At 46.9% G+C, this 21608-nt stretch overlaps 1 protein-coding gene across 3 annotated transcripts; it reads right to left on the reverse strand.

Annotated features, from left to right (window-relative positions):
- Window positions 1–13363: 13363 nt before the first annotated feature.
- MEAF6 (MYST/Esa1 associated factor 6) lies at window positions 13364–20311 on the reverse strand. 3 transcript variants are annotated; one of them, XR_008598283.1, is made up of 8 exons: window positions 20127–20311; window positions 19867–19982; window positions 19077–19164; window positions 16966–17011; window positions 16451–16643; window positions 15001–15059; window positions 14461–14494; window positions 13364–13788 (listed from the first exon to the last, which is right to left on the reverse strand). XR_008598283.1 is itself a non-coding variant. In XM_054999305.1 (8 exons), exons 1-8 carry the CDS (start codon window positions 20229–20231, stop codon window positions 13780–13782), a joined length of 621 nt encoding a protein of 206 aa, XP_054855280.1. In that variant the 5' UTR covers window positions 20232–20311; the 3' UTR covers window positions 13364–13779. The 3 variants fall into 3 exon arrangements, 2 of the variants coding, with proteins under 2 accessions (XP_054855280.1, XP_054855281.1); XM_054999305.1 differs by lacking the exon at window positions 15001–15059 and adding an exon at window positions 15184–15213; XM_054999306.1 differs by lacking the exon at window positions 15001–15059.
- Window positions 20312–21608: the final 1297 nt, after the last annotated feature.

Genomic DNA, 21608 nt, shown 5'->3' on the forward strand with positions numbered 1-21608 from the left:
TCTTTTTGTTAATGAAGAAACCTGCCAAATCTCCAAACTCCTTGATCTTGTCTATCACTTTTGGCATGTTCTCCAGTGGGTCTTCTACAATTAACATTATGTCGTCTGCAAATGCTCTGACCTTATATGAATAGTCCTTTATTTTTATTCCTCGTATTTCCTCATCTTGTCGAATTTGTATCATCAGAATCTCCAATACTAAAATGAACAACAATGGAGATAACGGGCAACCTTGTCTTGTTCCTTTACTAATCGTCAATTTTTTGGTCAATTCATCATTCACTACAATTGCTGCAGTCTGGTCTCTATAGATTTCCTTGATTGCTCTGACGAATCTTTCTCCCAGTTGTAGCTTTTCCATAGTGGCAAACATAAAGTCCCAGTTTAAATTGTCAAACGCTTTTTCAGCGTCTACAAAGAAGAAACCAACCTCTTTGTCACAACGCTTATCGTAGTATTCAATAGCATTGATCACTGTCCTTAAGTTGTCTCTTATTTGTCTGTCTGGCAAAAAGCCTGCTTGTTCCTCCTCTATGACTTCCGAGAGCCACCCCTTCAATCTCTCCGCCAATATCTTCGCAAAAATTTTATAGTCATTATTGAGTAGTGATATAGGCCTATAATTTTTCACGCTAGTCAGATCTTGGCCCTCTTTTGGGATCAATGATATATTCGCTTCGCTCCAAGTGTCTGGAATTCTTTGATCCCTAAAAACTCCGTTCATCACCTCTTTTAGGAATGGTGCCAGTTCATTGGCCATTGTCTTATAAAATTTAGCCGTAAGTCCATCTGGCCCTGGCGCCTTTCCTAGATTTGCGGATTGTATTGCCATATTTATTTCCTCATCAGTTACTTTACTGTTCAGCTTATTTCTCCAAGCTTCCGAGATCTCTGGAAGTTTGGTTTTCTCCAAATATGATGCTATTGATTCTTTGTTTACTTCTTTGTTATTATACAGCTTAGCGTAAAATTTATAAAAGGCTCTGCTAATGGTAGTCTGCTCCAAATACGTTTTGTTTTCTTCACAAATTTTATTTATTATTTTCTTTTCCCTTTTCTTCTTTAATTGCCATGCCAAATATTTCCCAGGTTTATTAGCACCCTCAAAAGCTTTTTGATTCAGTCTTTTAAGGTTCCACTCCAATTCTTTGTTACTCATTGCTGTTAACTGTTCTTGAAGAATTTTGATTTCCTGATGTATTTTCTTTTTCCCTGGTCTCTTTTTTAACTGTACTTCTTTGGCCTTTATTTTCTCCTCAATCTCTTGTCTTTTCTCCTCTTTCTTTTTCCTTGCTCTACCATTTAAGTCCATTAGTATGCCCCTTACAACCGCCTTGTACGCGTCCCAAACTTTACTGGTTGGTACTTCTTTATTCACGTTGTATTGTATAAAAAACTTAGTCTCTCTTCTCAGTGTTTCCATATTCTCACTTTCCTGTAACAGGTCCTCATTTATTCTCCAGGCTTTCCTTTTTCTCCTTTTTCCAAATTTCCACATAATTGGGTTGTGATCTGAGCCTACCATCGGCATTATTTCTACCTCCTTAGTCCATAGCGCTAAGTCCTTTGAGGCCCAGATCATATCAATTCTTGATAATGTAAGATGCCTTGCAGAATAAAAAGTAAACTGTTTGGTTTTAGGATATTCTCTCCTCCATACGTCTTCGAGAGTCTCTTGTTGAATCAGCTCAAAAAAAAGCTTTGGCAATAGTCCTCTTTTCTTTTGTGCTTTTGTGGTCTTTTTGTCTAATTCCAAATCTGTCACTCCATTGAAATCTCCAGCAAGAATTATCTGGTCATATACAAGATCGTCTAGGTGCTTCCTTAAGTCCTCAAAGAAGCTTTCCTTTGCACCGTTAGGTGCATAAAGTCCGACTACCAACACTCTCTTTAAGTTCCAATTACATTCCACTGCTACAAATCTAGCTTCCACATCTCTCATAATAAATTTTGGCTGCAGCTCCTCTTTTATATACAACACCACTCCTCTTTTTTTCTTGTTGGAAGCCGCTACAAATTCTTTGCCCAATTTTCCAGATTTTAAATATTTTACATCCTGTTTTCTAATGTGGGTCTCCTGCAAACAAACAATATCACATTTTTGTTTTAGTAGCCAATGAAAAATATTTTTTCTCTTATTCGGTGAGTTTAGTCCATTTACATTCCAAGATAATACTTTACACTCCATATTCATGGTTTTGTTGGTAAGTCTTTTTCATTGTCCTTGATAAATCTCTCCATCTCCCGCTCAGATCTGATGCGTTTTTTTGCCCCTCCAAACTCAAAGGACACTCCTTCCGGTAACTCCCATCTGTATCTGATATTCATGTCCTTCAAAGTCTGAATTAGCACTCTATATTTTTTCCTGTCCAATAACACTGATCTGGGCAGTTCCTTCATTATAATAATCGTCTTGCCATCAATCTCCAATGGATCTTGAAATTGTTTGGTCACAATCCTCTCTTTCATATTTCTAGTTGTAAACTGCACAATCACATCCCTTGGTAGTTTCCTCTGGGTTGCAATTCTCGAGTTCACACGATACGCCACATCTAGGATAGCCACAATTTCCTCCTCCTCCTTCCCCAGGTAATCAGCCAACACCTCAGTCATCTGTTCTTGCGCTGACTTCCCTTCCACTTCTGGCAGACCGCGAAAACGAAGCTGCTTCTCCATGTGTTTAGTTTCTGCAACTGACATCCTCCCCTTCACCAGCCTCATCTCTGTTTGTTGCGTGTCTATTAAATTCTCCATCGCGTCTTCTACTGTTTTAACTCTCTGCTGCGTTCCTTGTAATTCACTGCTAATCGTTTCCACACCTTTTTTCACTTCTGACAGCTCCGACTTTACTGTCTGTGTAACTTCCTTGACCTCTTTAATAAGCTCCAATTTCGTGTCCTTAAGTTCTTTCATCATGTCTATAAGTTTTTTGTCCAAGTTTTCTATTGCCGATTGCCACTCTTTTTTCGACATCGTGGGGCTTGCTTTAGCTCGCTCCCACGAATCTGCTCTCTTCCTCAGCTCCGTGGCGTATAATTAAACGTTTTCCTTTTTTTTAAATGTCCCAATCTTTGCCAAAATTAATTTTTTATATCCAAAATGTCGGGCGTCTTTTCTCTATGGTTTCTCTATGTTATTATAATCCAAGATGGCCTACTTCCTCTTCCGCTGAAGCCACGACCCTTCCACTTTCAAAGATGGCGATTCCCCACTTCCTGTCCTTTGGCAAGGGCCGCTTCCCTCCAGCCACTCTATTGTTGTTACGCACTTCCTGTCTCCCGTCTTCCCACAGCAGGTCTCGCGATGGTGTCTTTTTCCCACAGCTCCAAAACCACAGGTATTCAAAACAATAGTCCGAATTTTGTAATAACTTCTTTAAACTTAGTCTCTTTTAAAATACAACTCCTGCCAAGTCTTCACCTCCTTTTCGCTAGTCTGTTGCAGTTTAAAAGTCTACTTTCTTTCCTCTCTGTTTTTGTCAATCTGTCCCGTTTCAAGAGATAGCGATCTTTACCTTCTCTCCAGCTTTCTCGGGTTGTAATCGCTGTTTCGATCTTAAATTCTCCTCTCGACTTCCCTCCCCGATCGAAGCTTGGGTATGTAGGTCTTATGCCAGCCGAATTGGCCCCAAAATTGCCGCAGAGATTATAGCCGACCCGTGGCAAGGTGGGACCTCAAGGATCGAGGGGGAGACTCCTTGTGTAGAGCCCCCCCTCGTCCGAGATCTAACTCACCCTAGGGTCTTGAGCGTTCTTTGCCTGCTCCCCGCCTGAGAGCAGTCGGCCGCGGGTTATTTTCACCCCTCCGGCCGGTTAAAACGGCAACCCGGTCAGCTCCACAAATGGAGCTGCGTTAGACCTCCATGAATCCCAAACCGGAAGTCTCGTTAGTGGCTAAGGTTTCTAAGGTTGAGATTTTACCAGTAACGTTTTCTGAACATAATCCTGTAAATGTGATTTATAAAAATAAACCTAATACTTGTAGTTTGAATTTTCTTTATTTAAACTATAAACTGTACACCATAGCACAATAGGCAATAAACAGAGAGAATAAGAAAAAACACACAATTCTAAACATGACACACTAGCAATACATATATCTATAAAATTAAAAGGAAAAGAAAAAAGAAAACAAAAAAACCCTAAATTACACTACAAGTTGAGTTCCGATTTTCTCCACAACAAGTATAATATATCATTTCTAGATTCCCACTTAGTCACAACCCCCCCCTTTTTTTCTATTCATGTTTCTGAATCCATAAATCCAGATGTCATCAAATCCTTGTTACCCATTTCATGCAAAAAGTCTATAATGGAAAAATAAACCTAATACTTTTAGATGAACATTTACTTTTCATGGGACCCACATAACATTGTATATAGCATACCTGATAGACATTCCATCCCATAACACAGTAATATTTATTTACAAAGTTTTGACCATTGTCTTAACAGCATTATTCCACCAACAGTTCTGCCTGCTATGGACCTATGTATTTTATTTATTATTTATTTGATTTGATTTATACCCTGCCCTCCCCACAAATGGGCTCAGGGCAGCTCACAACATGGATACAATACAATAAATTAGTCATAAAAAGCTATAAAATCAGTAGCAATTTAAAAAGTTATTAAAATAGTTCAGACGCCTTTTATGTATAGGCTATTTAGATAGACAATCAGCAGTCCGTATATGAGCCATGAAATATGGGCATAACACATAGCTGAGGACAGTCACAAAAAAGGTGGTTGTCTTAAGTGAAAGGGGGGAGAGGGATACCCACTGGTCCTCAGCCAAAGGCCCGGTGGAACATCTCCATTTTACAGGCCCTGCGGAATTGTAACACGTCCCACAGGGCCTGAATCTCCAGCAGGAGAGCGTTCCACCAGGCCAAACGGATTGGTTGAGGCCAAACAGGTGTCCTTCAGGCGAGGGACCACCAGGAGTTGCTTGTCTGCAGAGCGTAATGCCCTGCAGGGACAATTTCAGGAATGATGCACCCAAATTAACCTCAGTTAAAGTTCTATGCATTTTAATGGAAGAGAGGTAAGCTAAGTGATTGACTCTCTTCCATAGAAGTCTACAGGGCTGGACTTTTTAAACATTCTTCATTTAGGCTGAATTGTGTTCTTTGTTCACAAAGCATCCATTTTAGGCATAACCCTGGGTGTGAGAAAAAAAGTCTTGCTTAATATTATTGCATATAATAACTAAATAAATGAATATAGATGAAATAAATACCTGCATTGCTACGAAGCACAATCAGTACATGAGTAAATATGCCTTTTGTCATTTCCCTGTTAATGGTTTTCTTTAGATAGTCACATTCCACTTCTCCGCCCTCCAAAGTGGGTACCCAAAGCAGCTTTCAACATCATTCTCCCCTTGACTTTGCTTTCACACATGCTGAATAATGTACTTTCAGTCATTTGCAAGTGATTTTCCTGTGTCACATAGTAAAATCCAGTTACAAACGGCATTATATAGCGTGTGTGAAAGTAGCCTTTATCTTCACAACTACGCTTTGAGAGAGACTGGCTTAAGGTTACCAGTGGGCTTCCCTAGCAGAGTGGGGAAATTGAATTCAGATTTCTCAGATCTAAGACTGACACACTAAGCGCTATACCTTTTTGGCCTTTCCTCTGGTATTTATCTTATCCTCCCTGGGGCCTGGTTTCGGCACGTGGAGTAATTTTCTCTCCCTGTCTGGCTCCTGCCCCCCAGCTGGGAATTGCAGTAGAAGAGGGCCCAGCTGCTCCGACCTGCTGCAGTCCCAGTGGAGAGTTTTGGTCTTTTTGCCAGTTCGCTCTGTGTTGGCTGAGTCTGCCAGTCTCAAGCATTCTTCCCCATAGCAAGCAAGTTCTGACTGGCACAGGAAGTCTGTGTCTGTGGAAGAATGGGCATGTGAAGTTTTATCAAAATATGAAATCTGGCAGTCGTCCCTTGAAAGGGATGGACAGCAAACTTAAGGCAATGCTTAGCTAATCTGTGGAACATATTCACAAGATGCAGTGAAGACCACAAGTACAGATGGGTTTTTTTAGGTCTCCGGGGTTCTGCTAGGCACAGCAGGCTAGAATGGCCATATGCTCAGATCAGAGAAAGTGTCATGTGACAGGACTAATTGGAATGAATGTTCCCACACCAACTATCCAATCTTAGATTCTGTGGTTGCAAAAGAAAATCTATTGGGCCACTTTTGGCATGTGGTCAGTGCTGTCTGATGTGAACTTTTGCTCTGATTGTCAAAACCTCTCCCAGAGAGGTGCCTTCCACACACCGAGGGACCACCTTCCATCTGCCTCAGACATCCTTTGGAGATAGTACCGGAAGTCAGACCATCTTTCATCATATAAACAACTTCCTACCCCTTTCAGGGATGCACCGTGGTTTCATTCTTGTCCCATTTCTGACCTATTGCTTGTCATTTGCACAGAGCTTTTCTATGTGCATTTGATTTATCCTTACAACAATATTTGTACGCTGCTGGATATTACAAACATCATTTTAATGTTTGCTCAAAGATTTTCCAATTTTTAATTTCTTTCCAAAATCCAACTTCACAGTGCAAATTGATTCCAAACTATCCAGAATTGAAATCAAGCTGATTGGAGGAAGCAGAGCAGCTTGCCGGTGCAGGATAATTAAGCCCCTTTTGTTCTCTCTTTCTTTCTCTCCTCCAGACTTTAAATGCAAAATGTTCAGAATCTGCCATGCATGCAAAGAAGAAAATATCAGCCTCCCCCTCCCTTTCTCCAGAGGCAGGCAAGCAGGCTGGTCAGCAACCCTCACAGTATGAGGTTGCCTAACCTACTCTCCAGTTGCTTATTAGGAATCAGATTGAAGATTTGGAACAAAATGTGGCTGCCCCCTACTGGCAGGATCCCTGCAGCACGAAAGAACCAGAGATAACTGTAACAATACAGAGTGCCACAGGCCCCCAATGGATTCTGCACAAGCAGTGAAACCACCTTTGCAGCAACTTCCCTTTTGCTAGTAGGGTTGTCAACTCTGGGTTGAGAAATTCCTGAAGATTTGGGGGTGGAGCCTAAAGAGGGCAAAGTTTAGGGAGAGGAAGGACCTAAGTGGAGGAGGATGCCAAAGATTCCACCTTCCAAAGCAACCATTTTCTCCAGGGGAACTGATCTCGGTTATAATGCCGTAAGATCTGCACAGTCAATCAAATCTCCAATGGTCAATCAGAAGCCCTGCTGGATAAAAGCCCCACCTGGCCCCACCTACTTTCTAAGAACAATTGGCAGACTCTAGGAAAGGTGTTGGTGGGCACCACATTGGGGACTGCTATACTATATGGCCTACAACCCTTGACCCTACTGGCCACTCCCCTGGGTGGGCCTCCACCCCTTGCCACATTTGCGCAGATTCCAGGAGCAAGCAATTCTGCTTCTGAGAAGCTGACAAGCATTTTACTGGAGATTCTCACCAGCGGTCATCAGAGCCCTCAGGCCACCTCCTGCGATGCATCCATTGGCCCCTTCCACATCCTGCAGCCACAGGGTCTGGTCCCATCTCTGTAACTGCACAAAGCAGAGGATATCCCTGGACTTCCACTCAGCTGCAGGCCTCATTCTCAGGGCCAAAACTCAAACTTGTATGGATAATCCCTGTGTTGGGATTTCCATCCACTCAGTCTGTGATGATAGCCAATAACACACTTAATGGGGGATAATGAGGACTACAGTGGCCATGGGAGTTTGTTTTGCTACAGATGAACACAGCCAGTGCAGTGGTGTATATGTTAAATTAACGTTATTGTTTAATTTATTGTCTGCTCTCCCTGCTCGTGGGCTCAGAGCGGATTAACAACATACAAATACATATAATAAAACAAATAAAACTCTGGCAGCAATTATATAAATACAGAAATAAAAAGCATATTAAGACAGCCCACATTGCACCCTACATCTAACAGCCTCAAGGTCCATGAGGCAGGGTGGCTGAGATTTAAATACAGTATACCTGGGTTCAAACCCCTACTTGATGCACCATAAACATGGTACCTATTTGGTGCATTAAGTGGCCACACAAGTCTAATGCCCAAGGCGGGGGGGGGGGAATCTATGCCTTTGCCTCCACCTCCCATGTCCTCCCCCATCCAATCCTCCCCTTCTTTTGCATCTCACCATCATGCTACAGACCTTTCCTGTGGGGACCAAGGATTCAAATCTGGGGAGAGGCCATCTTTCTGGTAGACTTCAGCGATGCCCTCCATCCATGAAATCATTGAGGTGCAAGCCTAGGATGGAGATGAAAAGCAAAGAGGAGATGCCCCAAAGAGAAAGAGGGACGGTCCACAGCTTCAAGACTGAGCCCGAGGAAACTCAAGACACTTTCCAGAGCTCACCCTCAACTCAAATGGAGCTGGGCTGCTAGTGTGGACTCCCTCCCCACCTTTGTCTTTTTCACCGCTCTCTAGCACCAGGCCTCAGCACTGCCTGTTTGCTGAAACCATTCTGCACAGCTCCAGATGTTTCACTTTAGCAATGGTGTTCCTCAAGCACCCCCCACTCTCAGACGGCACCCACATTACGCAGTCCCCCTACCCTCTCTCTCTCTCTCTCTCTGCATCATGACTCTTGCATCAGCTGCAGCTCTCTCCTACATTTTCACAATGAGGGTTTCAAGGTTTTTAAGCCACCAGCACAGTCTTAAGAAGGGAACCTTCTCTCTGCTCCTTCCCATGAAGTTCAGATGAGACACATTCATGCACACAAACCACTACAAATACTCTGATGAACAGGAGGCAGCAAGAAGAAGTTTGTGCATCTCTCTCACAGGGTTCAGGGCCGTTACCTCCTGTGCAAGATGGAAGACCATTTCCCAGCAAAGTTTGTAACAGAACAAGATCACCTGGAGGGTGTTAAGAAAACACAACGAGAACGGAAATCCCACCACAAAGCTGTCTTTCTACAGCCATGGCTGAAAATGTTGTGTATACTACAAACATGTACGATTTCAAATCCATTGAATGATTTTGCTTTTTCTGTGGTTTGATGAAAGTTTACTTGCTAGAAAGCCATGTTCTTCCTGCCCCCCTATAGTTCCTGGCCTTCTGTAAGACAAGAGAACAGCCATATAGAGAGACAGGACAGAAATACTGGAATTCGACAATAATTAAACTAGTTTAATGTTATGGTGTAGAAATGCCCCAAGGATACTCCACATTCCTCTAATTCTACCTCTACAATACACATAGGGTGTGATTTATGTCTTTGGGGTACACACACTTGTAGTTTGAGAAATAATAGATCTCCCAAGACAAGTTTCAGGTGTGTAGCCATGCCGGTCTGTAGTAGAAGAGCAAGATTCAGGTGCAGTAGCACCTTAAAGACCACTTATATTTCCAAGGTATGAGTTTTTGAAAGTCAAAGTTCTCTTCGTCACGACGAGAGCTTTGACTCTTAAAAGCTCATACCCTGGAAATCTAGTTGGTCTTTAAGGTGCCACTAGACTCAAATCTTGCTCTTCCCAGACTAGTTTTTTAAATCCTCTTCCACACAGATTCAAAGTGTAAAAGTTTAAACATATGTATACTTTGCTTTCTTTTTAAAAAATTTTTAATATACAAGATTCATCAAGTCAAGCCAATCTTACTATATAAAAGGTGAGCTGTATTGGCGATGACTCACCTTTTAGCCTGGCACAGGCTCAGTCCTCTCAAGTCTTTGCAGCCTCAGAAGGACCTGCAGCAGTTTGGCTCTGCCCTCCCCAGCTCCGATACAGCCAGGGCTGGTGGTGCGCCTGCCTGGCTTGCCTGTGTTGCCCTCCCCACAAGCCTGGATTGAGGGTGGCGGCAAGGGGGCATGGCAGGCCTGCCTGGCTTGCCCATGCCATCCCCCCAAAGCCTGGCTTGGGGGTGGCAGTGGGGATGCCTGGCTCGCTTGCACTGCCACCCCCCGCCTCAAATGCACCAGCCTGATTTCCGCCCATTTGAGGGTGAATCGGGCCAGTGCAGGGTACAAGATTGCTGCCAGGGCAGTGTACGGGGCCCTGGAGTGCTCCTGCGTTCTGCACTGGCCCAATTTCCGCCCATTTGAGGCCAAAATTGGCCCACTGCAGAGCGTAGGAATGCTGCTGGGGCAGCGCATGCCCTCACAAGGCCCCGCTAGACCCCATTGTATGGTTAAACACAACGTGCTTTGTTGCTAGTTACAAATATGTGCTTCCCTTTTGTTGCAAATAGGTAACAATTATCTCTTTTCCCCAGAAGAGTTTTTAATACAAGTGTTTGATGTTCTTGGGAGCTGGAAAAGCATAAGCTGTTTGTTTTCAGCAGGCACTTGTTAATTCACAATTTGGATTGGGGAGGGGGCATCGGTCAAGGAATTCCTGCATAGTATCTGAGAGGTCAGGAATGTTGTCTGCTCATCAGTTTAGAGACAAAATTCCCAGGACCCCGAATATTCTCTACCTTACTCTGACCTCATCCTCTCTGGAAAAAAAACTTTGATATCACCCAGTCCCGGGACTCAAAAACAACAGGGATGCCAACTATGGGTTGGGAAATTCCTGGAGATTTGTGAGTGCTGCTTGAGGGTGGAGTTTGGGGAGGGGAGGGTATAATGCCACGGGGTCCACCCTCCAAAGTAGCCATTTTCTCCCAGGGACCTGATCTCTGTAGTCTGGAGATCACTTGAAATTTAAAGATATCCCCAAGCCCCACCGGAGGCTGGCAAATTTACATCAGTCCCACACCAAAAAGGCCCTCCCCTTCCTACTCCCAACCCATTTTTGACAGCCAGCCCGTGGCCATCTCACTAACCCATGCTGTCTGCCAAAGCAGAGTCCATCCAGGGCTTTCCTCAACAGGTCTAAAAGCATCCTGCCCCAAGCCAAGGGAGTAGGTACTCTCAAGGGGGGCTTCAGGCTTCGACCAGGCCTTCCTCTGAGCATCTCTGAGCAGAACGAGTACAAATAGAGCAGAACTGGAGGAGGAAAGCACGTTTGCAGGGCAGCATCAGCTCTGACCATAGGAACTGTTTTCAACCAATCCACTTTCCCCTAGTGGGCTTCACACCCCACTCCCTATAAGCAGATGTCCAGCCTTCCAGTGGGACTCTTGGATTTCATTAAAACCATGTGGAAGATGCCAGGATACAGAAGACACCCCTCTCTTGATCCCTTTTGCTTCAGAGATGTATTCCCAGACAGAGCTGGCTCCAGAGAACTGAATGGGGCCTGCTACTGCCGCCCCACAGGCAAGTCAGAACAGAGGTTCCCCTCTGGTCTGCAACAGCAGCTGCTCACCCCTACCTGCTTGGCTCCTTTCAGCAAGCTGCTATCGGGCTGCAGCAGGTCTGGCTGGGTTTGCAGCTTCCCTGCCTGGCCAGCTGCCCTAAGAGGAATAAACTTGTTTGACCAAGAGGATCAATGTAGCAGGAAAGGCAAGGAGATTACCCCCTGCCTGTATGTTAAAACCACAGTAGCTTTTCTTCTCCTATGCGCCCCCCTTCCTGGATTCTGGCCTTGGGGGCGTCCTAGGTCATCTGTGGCAAACCGAAAACAGACTGGAACTTAAGGCTTAGTAGCCTGATCAGCCCCATGCCTCTCTCTCACACACACACACGCACACAACGAAGACACAACACAGAAGGTAAGCGAGAGGGCGTGTCAAACTCGAAGCCTTCACATTATTGTCTATTTGGTCCATTGGAGTTTTGGTTGACTTTGCACTTTGCATCTGGCTAATGAGGGTCAGTAGAAATGGCACCAGCTAGGGAAGTTTCATATCCTTGGCACAGATTTTGGCTTTTTGTTTTTATGCACCCTGCAGGGGCATCCTATACAAATGGAAAACTTGCATCCAGAAACAGGCAGTTTCACTAGGGGGGTGGTTTTTGTCCTGTGAAGGATCTCCATACAAAGTTTCAAGGGTTCAGAGTGGGCATGCTGGTAGTGCTGGAAAAAATAAGCAGATCTCCCTTCGCCGTATCAGGAACAGCCATTTTCGCAGCTGCCCTGGATGTTGCCCTCAACAGCAGACACGGACTGGGAAGGCTGTTTTCTCCAACTCCTTGCCAAAATCACATACCATCTCCATCCCACCACCACTCAATTCAGACTACAGGCAAGTGCCTACTGACTCAGGGGAAACACAGAAGCTCTTCACCCAAAGGGAAACCTCTCCCTCCAAGTGAGAAAAACTTAACCTACAGGAGCCCAACACTGGAAATGCACAGCAGAGGTGATCCCAGAGGCAACTGGACCAACCTGACCCTTTGCACATATAACTCAGTTCCACTGTACTGGGGCCATTCCAGAATTTCCCATCCATAATGGATAATTATGGAGGACCGCCTCTCCCCATATGTCCCCCGGAGGTCGCTTCGATCAGCCACTAAGCACTTGCTGATGGTCCCTGGCCCCAGGGAGGTCCGCCTGGCCTGTACCAGAGCCAGGGCCTTTTTGGTCCTGGCTCCGACCTGGTGGAACTCTCTGTCTGAGGAAACTAGGGCCCGGCAGGATTTGTTATCTTTCCACCGGGCCTGCAAGACGGAGATGTTCCGCCAGGCATTTGGTGGGGGCTAGGCTGTCCTCTCGCTGGGGATACCACTGAAGACCTTCCACCACCCATGCAGAAAAATGCTGTATTTTAATATTTTATACCCGCCAATATAATGTTTTAATGTTTTTAAAATGTTTTTAATGTTTTAAACTGTTAAACCGCCCTGAGCCTGTTTGACGGGGAGGGCGGTCTAGAAATGTGATAAAATAATAAAATAAGTAAGGTTTCCCCCAATTCTATACTTCGACACCCCCTTGCATAGGGCTTGCCTGTGCCACCAGAGTTCTCAGCTGCCCTTGAAGATCTCAAAGGGTGGAACGGCAGAGGTCAACTGGCCTGGCCCGGAGTGGGAGAGCAATTCCTGGAAGCTTCAGTGGCTTAAAGAGCAGCAGAGGTTCAAAATGAAGGCATGATCTGAGCAGGCGAGGCCAAAACAAAACCAGGTCGACTGACTCTGCACACACACAGTGACTTGCGCAGCTGCTTTGTGTGGCTAGAAGCCCAGCTTCCATGTGGGGCTGTGCAAGTGGCGTCCCACAGGGGAGCACTGCTGCTTTGACCAGCCTCACAGTTTACATACGCATTTCTAGGCTTGGTTGTCACAGGGAGAAGATTCACCTCCAGCTCAGAGTAGAGGGATGCTTTAGTGTTTTATTTCCAAAAGGGAGGCAAATGGAATAGAGAACGGCTCAGCCAAATACTGTCACCCCCACCCCACCCACCCCTCTCTAGTTTTAAGCAAATGCCCCAGGGCAGTCAAATACAGAGAACCAAGTACCTTCCTGTTCAAATCCTTTTCTTCGCCTGTAAAGTTTGGATCAATTATTTTTAAAAATGGAAAATTAAATACCAAGATTTATTTTAAAAAGACAACCAACAACCACCCAACATACATGAGACAAAAAAAAATCAACCAAGGGGCAAGAAGTGGCACAAGGACCACCAAACATACAAGAGACAAAAAAAAATTATCAGGAGGCAGTAAGTGGCACGAGGAAACATTGACAGGAGCATCTCTCAACGGTTCGTGTACATATGGTGAAACACTAAGTGTGGAGGTCTTCTATTTCCAATCAGCAAGGAAGCAAGATGCACCAGGAGCCAGGGATTGTCACCACCAGATCTGGGCTACAAGCAACAGAAGGTGTGCAGTCTTGGAGGAAGTTGGCATTGTGCTTATTCAGTCTCTTGGCCTGGATTACTGGGGTGGGGAGAAGGGGGAACCACTCCTGGAAGTTTTGCCATGGATGCACTTAGTAGTCCTGTGGTGAGAAGAGAAGGCAGGATGTCACACAACAAGCTAGCTTTATCCTCTCACTCCCTTCTTCCAGTCTAAGGCGGGTATAGCACCGTGGGTAACTGGCTGGACTGCAAATGGGCATCTTGCTGGTTCGAAACCCACTATTGCCATGAGCTCAGCAGGTGGCCTTGGGCAAGCCACTCCTCTCAGCCTCAGCTCCCCAGCGGTATTGTGGGGATAATATAACACTGACTTTGTTCACTGCTTTGAGTGGGGCACTAATCTGTCCAGAAGGGCAGTATATAAGCACAGTGTTGTTATTAAAAATAAAGAGGAAAGGGAAGTTTGGCAGAGCAGAGCAGTTGGGAAATATAGCACAGGTCTTAATGATGTGGAGGAAGGTAGTTGTGAATTCCCTGCACTGTGCAGGGGGTTGGACTAGATGACCCCGGAGATACCACCCTATGATTCTATGCTGCCCTCCACTCATGAAAGGAAATTTCAAGGACAAACTACAGCATTTTTCCTTACGGAAACTGTTTTCTAACAAATTTAAGTCGTGTTTAGTCCCCAGCCCAGCAGTTTGCTGCCACTGACATTGGTTCTGGTGTTGCAGCCTGGGACAGAAAGCCAGAAAAAATGACCAGAGATAGAAGAAGGGCCCCAAATATTGAAGATGCAGGCTGATACTTACAGCACGGGGCTTTTTGTTCAACTTGAGATCAATCCTGCAAGGGAAGAGAGAAGAGAAGAAGGTTCAGCCAAGACTGCGGTCCAAGCCGGCTCCAACACCCTGGCAGCTGCTCAGGACAGTTGGTTAGTTCATCCCCACTCACCAACACAGCCAGGCCAAAGCAGAACTTCCCACCCCGGCCCTGCACAAAAATGCAGATTCCACCCACACAAACACAATCAGGCAGAGAACAAGTCATGCACTAGGTTAGCGTGTTAAAGATGCAGCTCTGAGGAGAGGACTGGTTATTTATTGGGTATCAGCATTAAAGAAGATTTCGATACACTCGCAGTCACCCAAGGGGGGGGCTGGTATGCTTTGCAAGGGGGGAGGGAGGAAATCACCATGTCCGCATAGCTAATCAACTTTAGAAAGCAAAGCAGGAAGATCCAGTTTTTAAAAACCGGATCAAAGTTTATCTGCTTTTTAAAATGATGTAAAGAAGCGGAAGAGTGAAGCCGACTGAAATTTTTTTGCCAAAGTTATTAAATAAAATATTACCTCCGTTATGCTTTTGTCTGTTTTTTAAAAAACGTGTCAGCCTAACCTAATATACATACCTACAATTAAACAGATAAACTATGGGTTAGAATAGTTTTGACAAGGGAGAAGTTGAAGGAGGGGTGGGGAGAGGCTCTGCATACTAATAACACAGCACAAAAAGCGAAGTCGAGTCAAACTTACTCAAAGTCATAATCAAACATGCCAGACGGACTGAGTGGCAGCATTTGAAAGGAAGAAAGCAACAGAAATTAATTGACTAAGGAATTAAATCAATTAGTTGATTAGCCACCCTAGTGAGATTATTCCAAAATAAAAAGACAGCCGAGTGACAAAGTGCTACACAATTTGACCCCCAGAATCTGTCAGCCCACCGCCAGCCTGAAGAACCCCTCTCTTTTGACACCCTGGACACTGAGGAGACGGCAAAGTGGGGAAAAAACCTGCAGGGGTAGCAGGAATCAGCAATGCCACCAAGGAGTGATTTTAAAGCCACAAGCCCACAGAGAAAGCAACGGGCCAATTTGGCCATGTGTGAATTTGAAAATGTTTAAGGAAGCATCCGGATAATTTTTAGGGGGAAATCAAGACAGAAAAGTCAAACTCAGCAAGACCCGTAAGGAGGAGAAGGGAAGCAAGGAGAAAACATCTTTCAAAATTGCAGGCAAAATTTGCACGGAGGTTGCCAGATCTTAACTTCAGGGCTGTGCAACTGCTGAAGAGAATAAAATTCTGGACCTACTCCAGAGGTGACTCCTTTACTCATCAGTAGTTTGGCAGCAGACAAGCAAGCCTGAGCCCGATCCTGATCAGCCCACCCTTCGAAGGTGGCAGAGCACATGACTGGAAACATCAAGCACACCTTGGCCTTGTGGGATAGCTAAAGGGCCCGGACCTTAAAAACGGTCAGATCCAGATACTGCAGAAACAGACTGGCCCAACTGCTTGCAGTTTCCCATCTGCCTCCCACCACTGCAGGCATGAAGGCCTCAACACGCCTTCAAAAATACCTTTTCCCTTTTCATGCTTTGTTTCGATCTAAGCCAAGTTTGTTTCCTACCATGATGATTTCCACACCTGTCACCGGTTATTCTAAATTTATATAAACGGTGAAGAATTTAACTCGTATCTTGTCAGCTGCCATTTTATCCCTATGGTTACATTTTTATACTCAGTTTCAATGATTGAAGTTAAAAGGAAAAAGCTCTCTGTCTCTAGCACAGGGTCTCCGAACCAACGTTGCTGCGAGCTCATCCTGCCCCTGGGGTTGCGTTTTTTCCACCCTGACCACTTTTTACACTTCAGGTCCCTCCTCTTACACCAGCAGAGCTTTCCTCAACACCCACCTCTAGGACCAAGAGAAAAAGCAGCCAGCACCCTCTAAAGGAAGACTCCTTCCCAGGACTACCACCCTGTCTCTTTCCACTCCACACCCGCCTGACTGGCTCACCTGTGTCGGTTTTTGTTCTTCCGTTTTTTGTGGCTACTGTGGTGGCTGCCCGAGGAAGTGGAAGAAGCAGCTTTCTGGGGCTTGACACCCTGAACAGAGCCGTCCAGCTCTTCCGCTTCCTCCTGACTTGGTTCATTTTCCTGGTTGTGGAAATCTGGGGAAGTGTCACTCTCAGTCCCGCTCCCAGGCTCCCCTGGAATGGGACAAAGCCAGGTAAGTATAGCTCAGGACACAGAACTCTTCTTCCATAAGCCCTCCTAACAGAGCAGTCCCATCATCCACACCAAGTCCAAAGCAGAGCAAACAGTGCATCTCCTACTCGCATTTAAGTAATCGGTTAGGGTCAAATAGGGAGTAAATATGGAGAGGGTTGGCATTGGAGAGCTCACCAGCTGCGTGTCATTGCAGCTGCACAGACCTGCAGGCATTCTGACTCCACCCTTAGAACTGTACAGTGTGGAAGAGCAGCCCACCAGGGGCATGACTGGGTTGTGGTGATAGGGAACCCAACTTACGTTTTTCGATGAGCTGGTCTTGAACTCCTGCCAGAGCACTGACTGCCTAGGAAACCAGAAAAGACCTGAGTGAGAACTAGGAGATTTCCCAATAAATTCAGCCCGCCATGACAGTTCTCTTAAAGGAACCCAAGTTCAAACCTGCCTTGAAAACTGGGCTAGAGCACAGCAGCCAGAATCTTAAAATATTCATTGCAGCTAGCGCCAGTTATGTCCTATACCAACTACAGAGGCTTCCAGGCTAGATTTGACAGTTAACGTCCTTAACAGCTCTGCTCCATCAGTTGCGGCCCTCAGAGATCTTCAGCCATGAGAGCCATGTTGCAGTAACCTGCTCTGTCTCAGATACACCAACCAAAGCAATGAGCTGTTATCCCCAAGCTTTGGAACTCTCCCCTGGAACCAGAAGCCTTCCAGAGACAACTTCCAGAAAACCTTGGAGCAGACAAGAGGTTTTGTTCCCAAGTTTTAGTTGCAGTGGTTTTGTGCTGTGTTGGTTTTAACTGCTGTTGGTTTTTATGGTGACTTTTATGATTATGGCACATTTTGCCTTGTTTTAGTTGCCAGTTACCTTGAGCTACAAATAAAAAACAGTATATAACTAACAACACACAACATTAATTATACTCTGCAACTGTAATATACAAGTGTAGCAATTGCTTCCTGGCACAAAATTTAGTGTCCTCAGAATTTTGGCTCCGTTCATTCCCCCCCCCCCCCCCGCAACCCTCCCAGGGAAGGACTGCAGGAGAATTAGAATTTCTTCGGTCATTTACTGGGAGAGCAGGTACATCTATGTGCTTGGTGCTCTAGACAAGCACAATATATATCGCTTGGCCAATGCAGAAGCAATTAGTCATGGAGAATGGAGAAATAACAACAGAATATAAGTAAGGCAGTAGCCAATGCCAGTCCAAAAGCCACATGATACAGACAGGTGGAACTTCCTGCGACTAGACATGAGAACAAGCCTGCTGGTTCAGAGAAGAAGTCCATCTAGTCCACAATCCTGAAGAGTCAATTACCCCGGAGGGCCAAACAAACAGGGCACAGAGGCCAAAGCCTTGCCCCGATGCTGCCACTGAGCAGAAGTTTGAAAGGTTCACTGCCTGTGCACATGGAGACAGAGTGCAGAATCCTGACTTGGCCCCAAAGATGTTTAAGTTCAATGCTTCTTTCCTGCCAGTCACTCTAAGGGTGGAAAACCGCATGCGGAAGGTGGCAAAAATAAGTGTCACTCAAAGAAGTAAGAGATGATGGTTATAGAGTAAAGAATTATGAATTATGAGTATATTATGTGAAAATGTTGTAAGTATATTACTAAACTAACATCACATAAACAATTCAAAAACAGTGTAGAATAAGTAATAGCAAATCAACAGGTATAGTCTGGGAAGACATTCAACAGGTAAGTTTCCACAAAGTGATATGTGACGACTCAAGGTAAGTACTGCTAAATACATATGATAAATACTGCTGAATACATATGTAAATGTCTTTCAAGCTTTCTTTTGTCCTTAAAGATGGTACGACTGGACGTCAATAAACACTCCCAAATTGCCTGACATTCAGGGCTGGCTGGAACCTGATGTTTCGTTATATCCCCTCCTCAGGGACGAAGACTTGATCCACCATACCAATGTAACAAGACTTCTTACAGCACCACGAGTCAATAAGTCAAAGACGGACACACATATATAGTAGTTGATGTTAGCTTAGTAATATACTTATAACATTTTCACACAATATACTCATAATTCATAATTCTTTACTCTATAACCATCATCTCTTACTTTATTGAGTGATGCTTATTTTTGCCACCTTCCACGTGTGGTTTTTCGCCCTTAGAGTGATTGCAGTAGTTGGAAGGAGCCTCCTTGTTTGTCTTTGTTCTTTCCTGCCAGTGTCACAGAACCTGCCTCTACTAGAGCAGTCCCAGGAGGACGATGTAGAGGTTGGGGTGTGCAACCTGCTACTTTCTCTGACACTGACAGCCTTGTATGGGCATGAGTAGCATCATCAGCCATGGCATGACACAGCATGGACTATTGTGTCCTGTGCACAAGCTGAAGCGATGAGGATGACGGCACATGTGGATGCGAGGTACTCACAGCGGCCGAGGTGACCGAGGATTTGCTGAAGAGGCGCTCAGCTTCTTTGAACTTCCTGTTCCGCCGATCATTCTTGCTGTTGGAATTCCTGGACAGAGAGAGCACCGCTGTGAACAGAGGATCGAGCTGAGGAAGGGAGAGCCCTTGCACCACGTGCCATGATGCTGTGCAAGGACCCCTTGGGGGGAGCGGGTCTAGGGTTGCCAGCCTCCAGGTAGTGGCTGGAGATGTCCCGGAATTACAACCGATCTCCAGGCCACAGAGATCAGTTCACCTGGAGAAAATGGCTACTTTGGAGGTAGAATCTATGGAATTATGCCACGCCAAGGTCCTTTCCCTCCCCAAACCCCACTTTCTCCAGGTTTCTCCGGATTTTACCCCGCAGATCTCCAAGAATTTCCCAAGTTGGAACTGGCAACCCTAAGCGGGTCCCACCCTTGGCCCTCTGGCAGAGAACCAGCTCCTGGGCAAGGCTTGATCCTTGGGGTTAGGGGGTTCCTGGGGCTGGGCTAACCCCTGCTCAGGAGTGAAGGGGGGAGCACAACATGGGGGGGTTGGGTTGGAAGAGGCAAGTCCTCCCTGCCACACTCCCTTGTTTCCCTGCCGGCCTGCTAAGGCTGCCACCCTCCAGGTGGGGGCCTGGATACCTCCCAGAATGACAACTGCTCTCCAGGCCACAGAGATCAGTTCCCCTGGGAAAAATGGGTTTTGGGATGGACTTTACACCCCCCTGAGGCCCTCCCCAAATCTCCAGGAATCCCCCCCGCCCGGGGTTGGCAACGGCGCTCACTTTTGGTTGGTGAGGTATCGGTCCCAGCCTCGGATGATGTTGCCGTACATCTGCGTGTCCTCCAGGTAGCTGCCCTCGAAGGCGTAGATCTGCCGCTCCAGGTTGGCCAGCGTCTCCTGCCGGCGGGAAGAGAGAAGGGAGCCTCAGCGGCCGCAGGGAGCCTCCCCTCCGCACCAGGCCCAGCCACCCCGGCCTGGCCTAGCCCACCCTGCCGAGCGCCGCACCAGGCCTCCCCGCCGCCCGCCCGCCCATCCACCCACCGCCAGCTCCTGCTTGCGCTTGACCAGCTCGGCCAGCTCCCGGCGGGTGTCGGGGATCTGCGGCGGGGCGCCGGCCTTGGCAGCCGCCCCGTGAAGCGCCGCCATGGCCGGCCCGACCGGAGCCTCTCGCGGGAGTGGCGATGCCCAGGCACGCCGCCGGGGGCAGCAGCCTCAGCCGCGCCGCAGCCGCCACCAAGCCCGCCGACCCAGCCCTCGCCCGGCCCGCTTCCGCCCCGCGGCCTCCGGGCGCCAGGGGCGCCCTGCCGGGAAGGAGCCGCCCGCAGGGCCGCGAGAGCGGCGAGAGGGGCCAAGCGGCAGCCGGCCTCGCCTCGCCTTCGCTGGGCTGGACCCTGCGCGGAGGCCGCCTCAGCTGGGGTTGCCAGCTCCGGGAGGGGAAGGCGCTCGGTAGGGCATAATGCTGCAGAGCCCGCCTTCCAGAGCAGCCGTTTGCTCCAGGGGGACCGAGCCCTGCGGCAGGAGATCCGTTATCATTCCGGGAGATCTCCAGGCCCCTGCTGAAGATTAGCAACCCTCGCTCCTGTCATCTGCTTTCTCACCTCTCCCCCCGCCCCGACGAGTCACTGCCACAATGCACCATTTGGAGCACAGCCCCCACGCCAAGGGGTTCTTGGGGCAGGCCGGCGGAGGAAAGTACAGCTGGGTGTCCAGAGCACATGGACGACCCTAGCCCTGGACGCGCATCGTTAAAGAGAGCATGTGCAGCAACGTTGAGGCTTTCCCCATCTTCAAGCCTCGTCCTCCTGTGGAGATGACTCAGAAGTTGCTCTCTATCCCCACCAAAAGGTGTGCCGCCATTGCAGGGACACAGCATGGACCACTCCTGCCAAGCTCCAGTGGCCTTACTGGGCTGCAAACGGATTCTCCATAGAGTTGCCAACCTCCAGGCAGTGGCTGCAGATCTCCTGGAATTACAATTGATCTCTAGGCAACAGAGATCCGTTCCCCTGGAGAAAATGGCTGCTTTGGAGGGTGGAATCTATGGCATTATACACTCCGGAGGTCTCTCCTCGCCCCAGGCTCTACCCACAATTCTCCAGAAATTTCCAACCAGGAGCTGGCTACCTTAGTTCTCCACCCTAGGCTACTTGGAACCATGGTAGGGGGGGGGGTCAAGCACCATAGAACCATGGGATGCATGAAGTAGGACTGCTGGGCCTGTGGTCTCCTTCCGGCTCCAGAACTGTCCCAACTTCAGCCCTGCTCCTAGCTCGTTTGTCTGGCCTGTCTGACTTCCTTTTTATTTCTATTAAGCCCCCACCCCCTTCTATTGGTGAGTAGGGGAAACTTGCTAAGCAACATTACAGCACCCTATAGACTGTCAGCACCAATTCATGATTGGTGCTCATCACTTTGTTCTTCGTTCAAAACTTTGCCTTCTTCAGAAGTAAAATGGAAACTACCCACTGACCTTTCTTTCTCTACCATCTTCTTCCACCACTTACTTTCTCACTCAAGCATCAC

This window comes from Eublepharis macularius, chromosome 15 (genome assembly GCF_028583425.1).
Source record: "Eublepharis macularius isolate TG4126 chromosome 15, MPM_Emac_v1.0, whole genome shotgun sequence".
Lineage (NCBI taxonomy): Eukaryota > Metazoa > Chordata > Lepidosauria > Squamata > Eublepharidae > Eublepharis > Eublepharis macularius.

Bases quoted from the DNA above. Each gene is read 5' to 3' on its own strand.
- MEAF6 (XM_054999305.1), bottom strand. From the start codon at position 20,231: ATGGCGGCGCTTCACGGGGCGGCTGCCAAGGCCGGCGCCCCGCCGCAG. The intron at 16,644-16,965 runs GTAAGTTGGGTT...GTCCCATTCCAG, and splicing joins AGACCAGCTCATCGAAAAAC to GGGAGCCTGGGAGCGGGACT. The intron at 14,495-15,183 runs GTAAGTTTGACT...CTTCCCTTGCAG, and splicing joins ATGTTTGATTATGACTTTGA to GATTGATCTCAAGTTGAACA.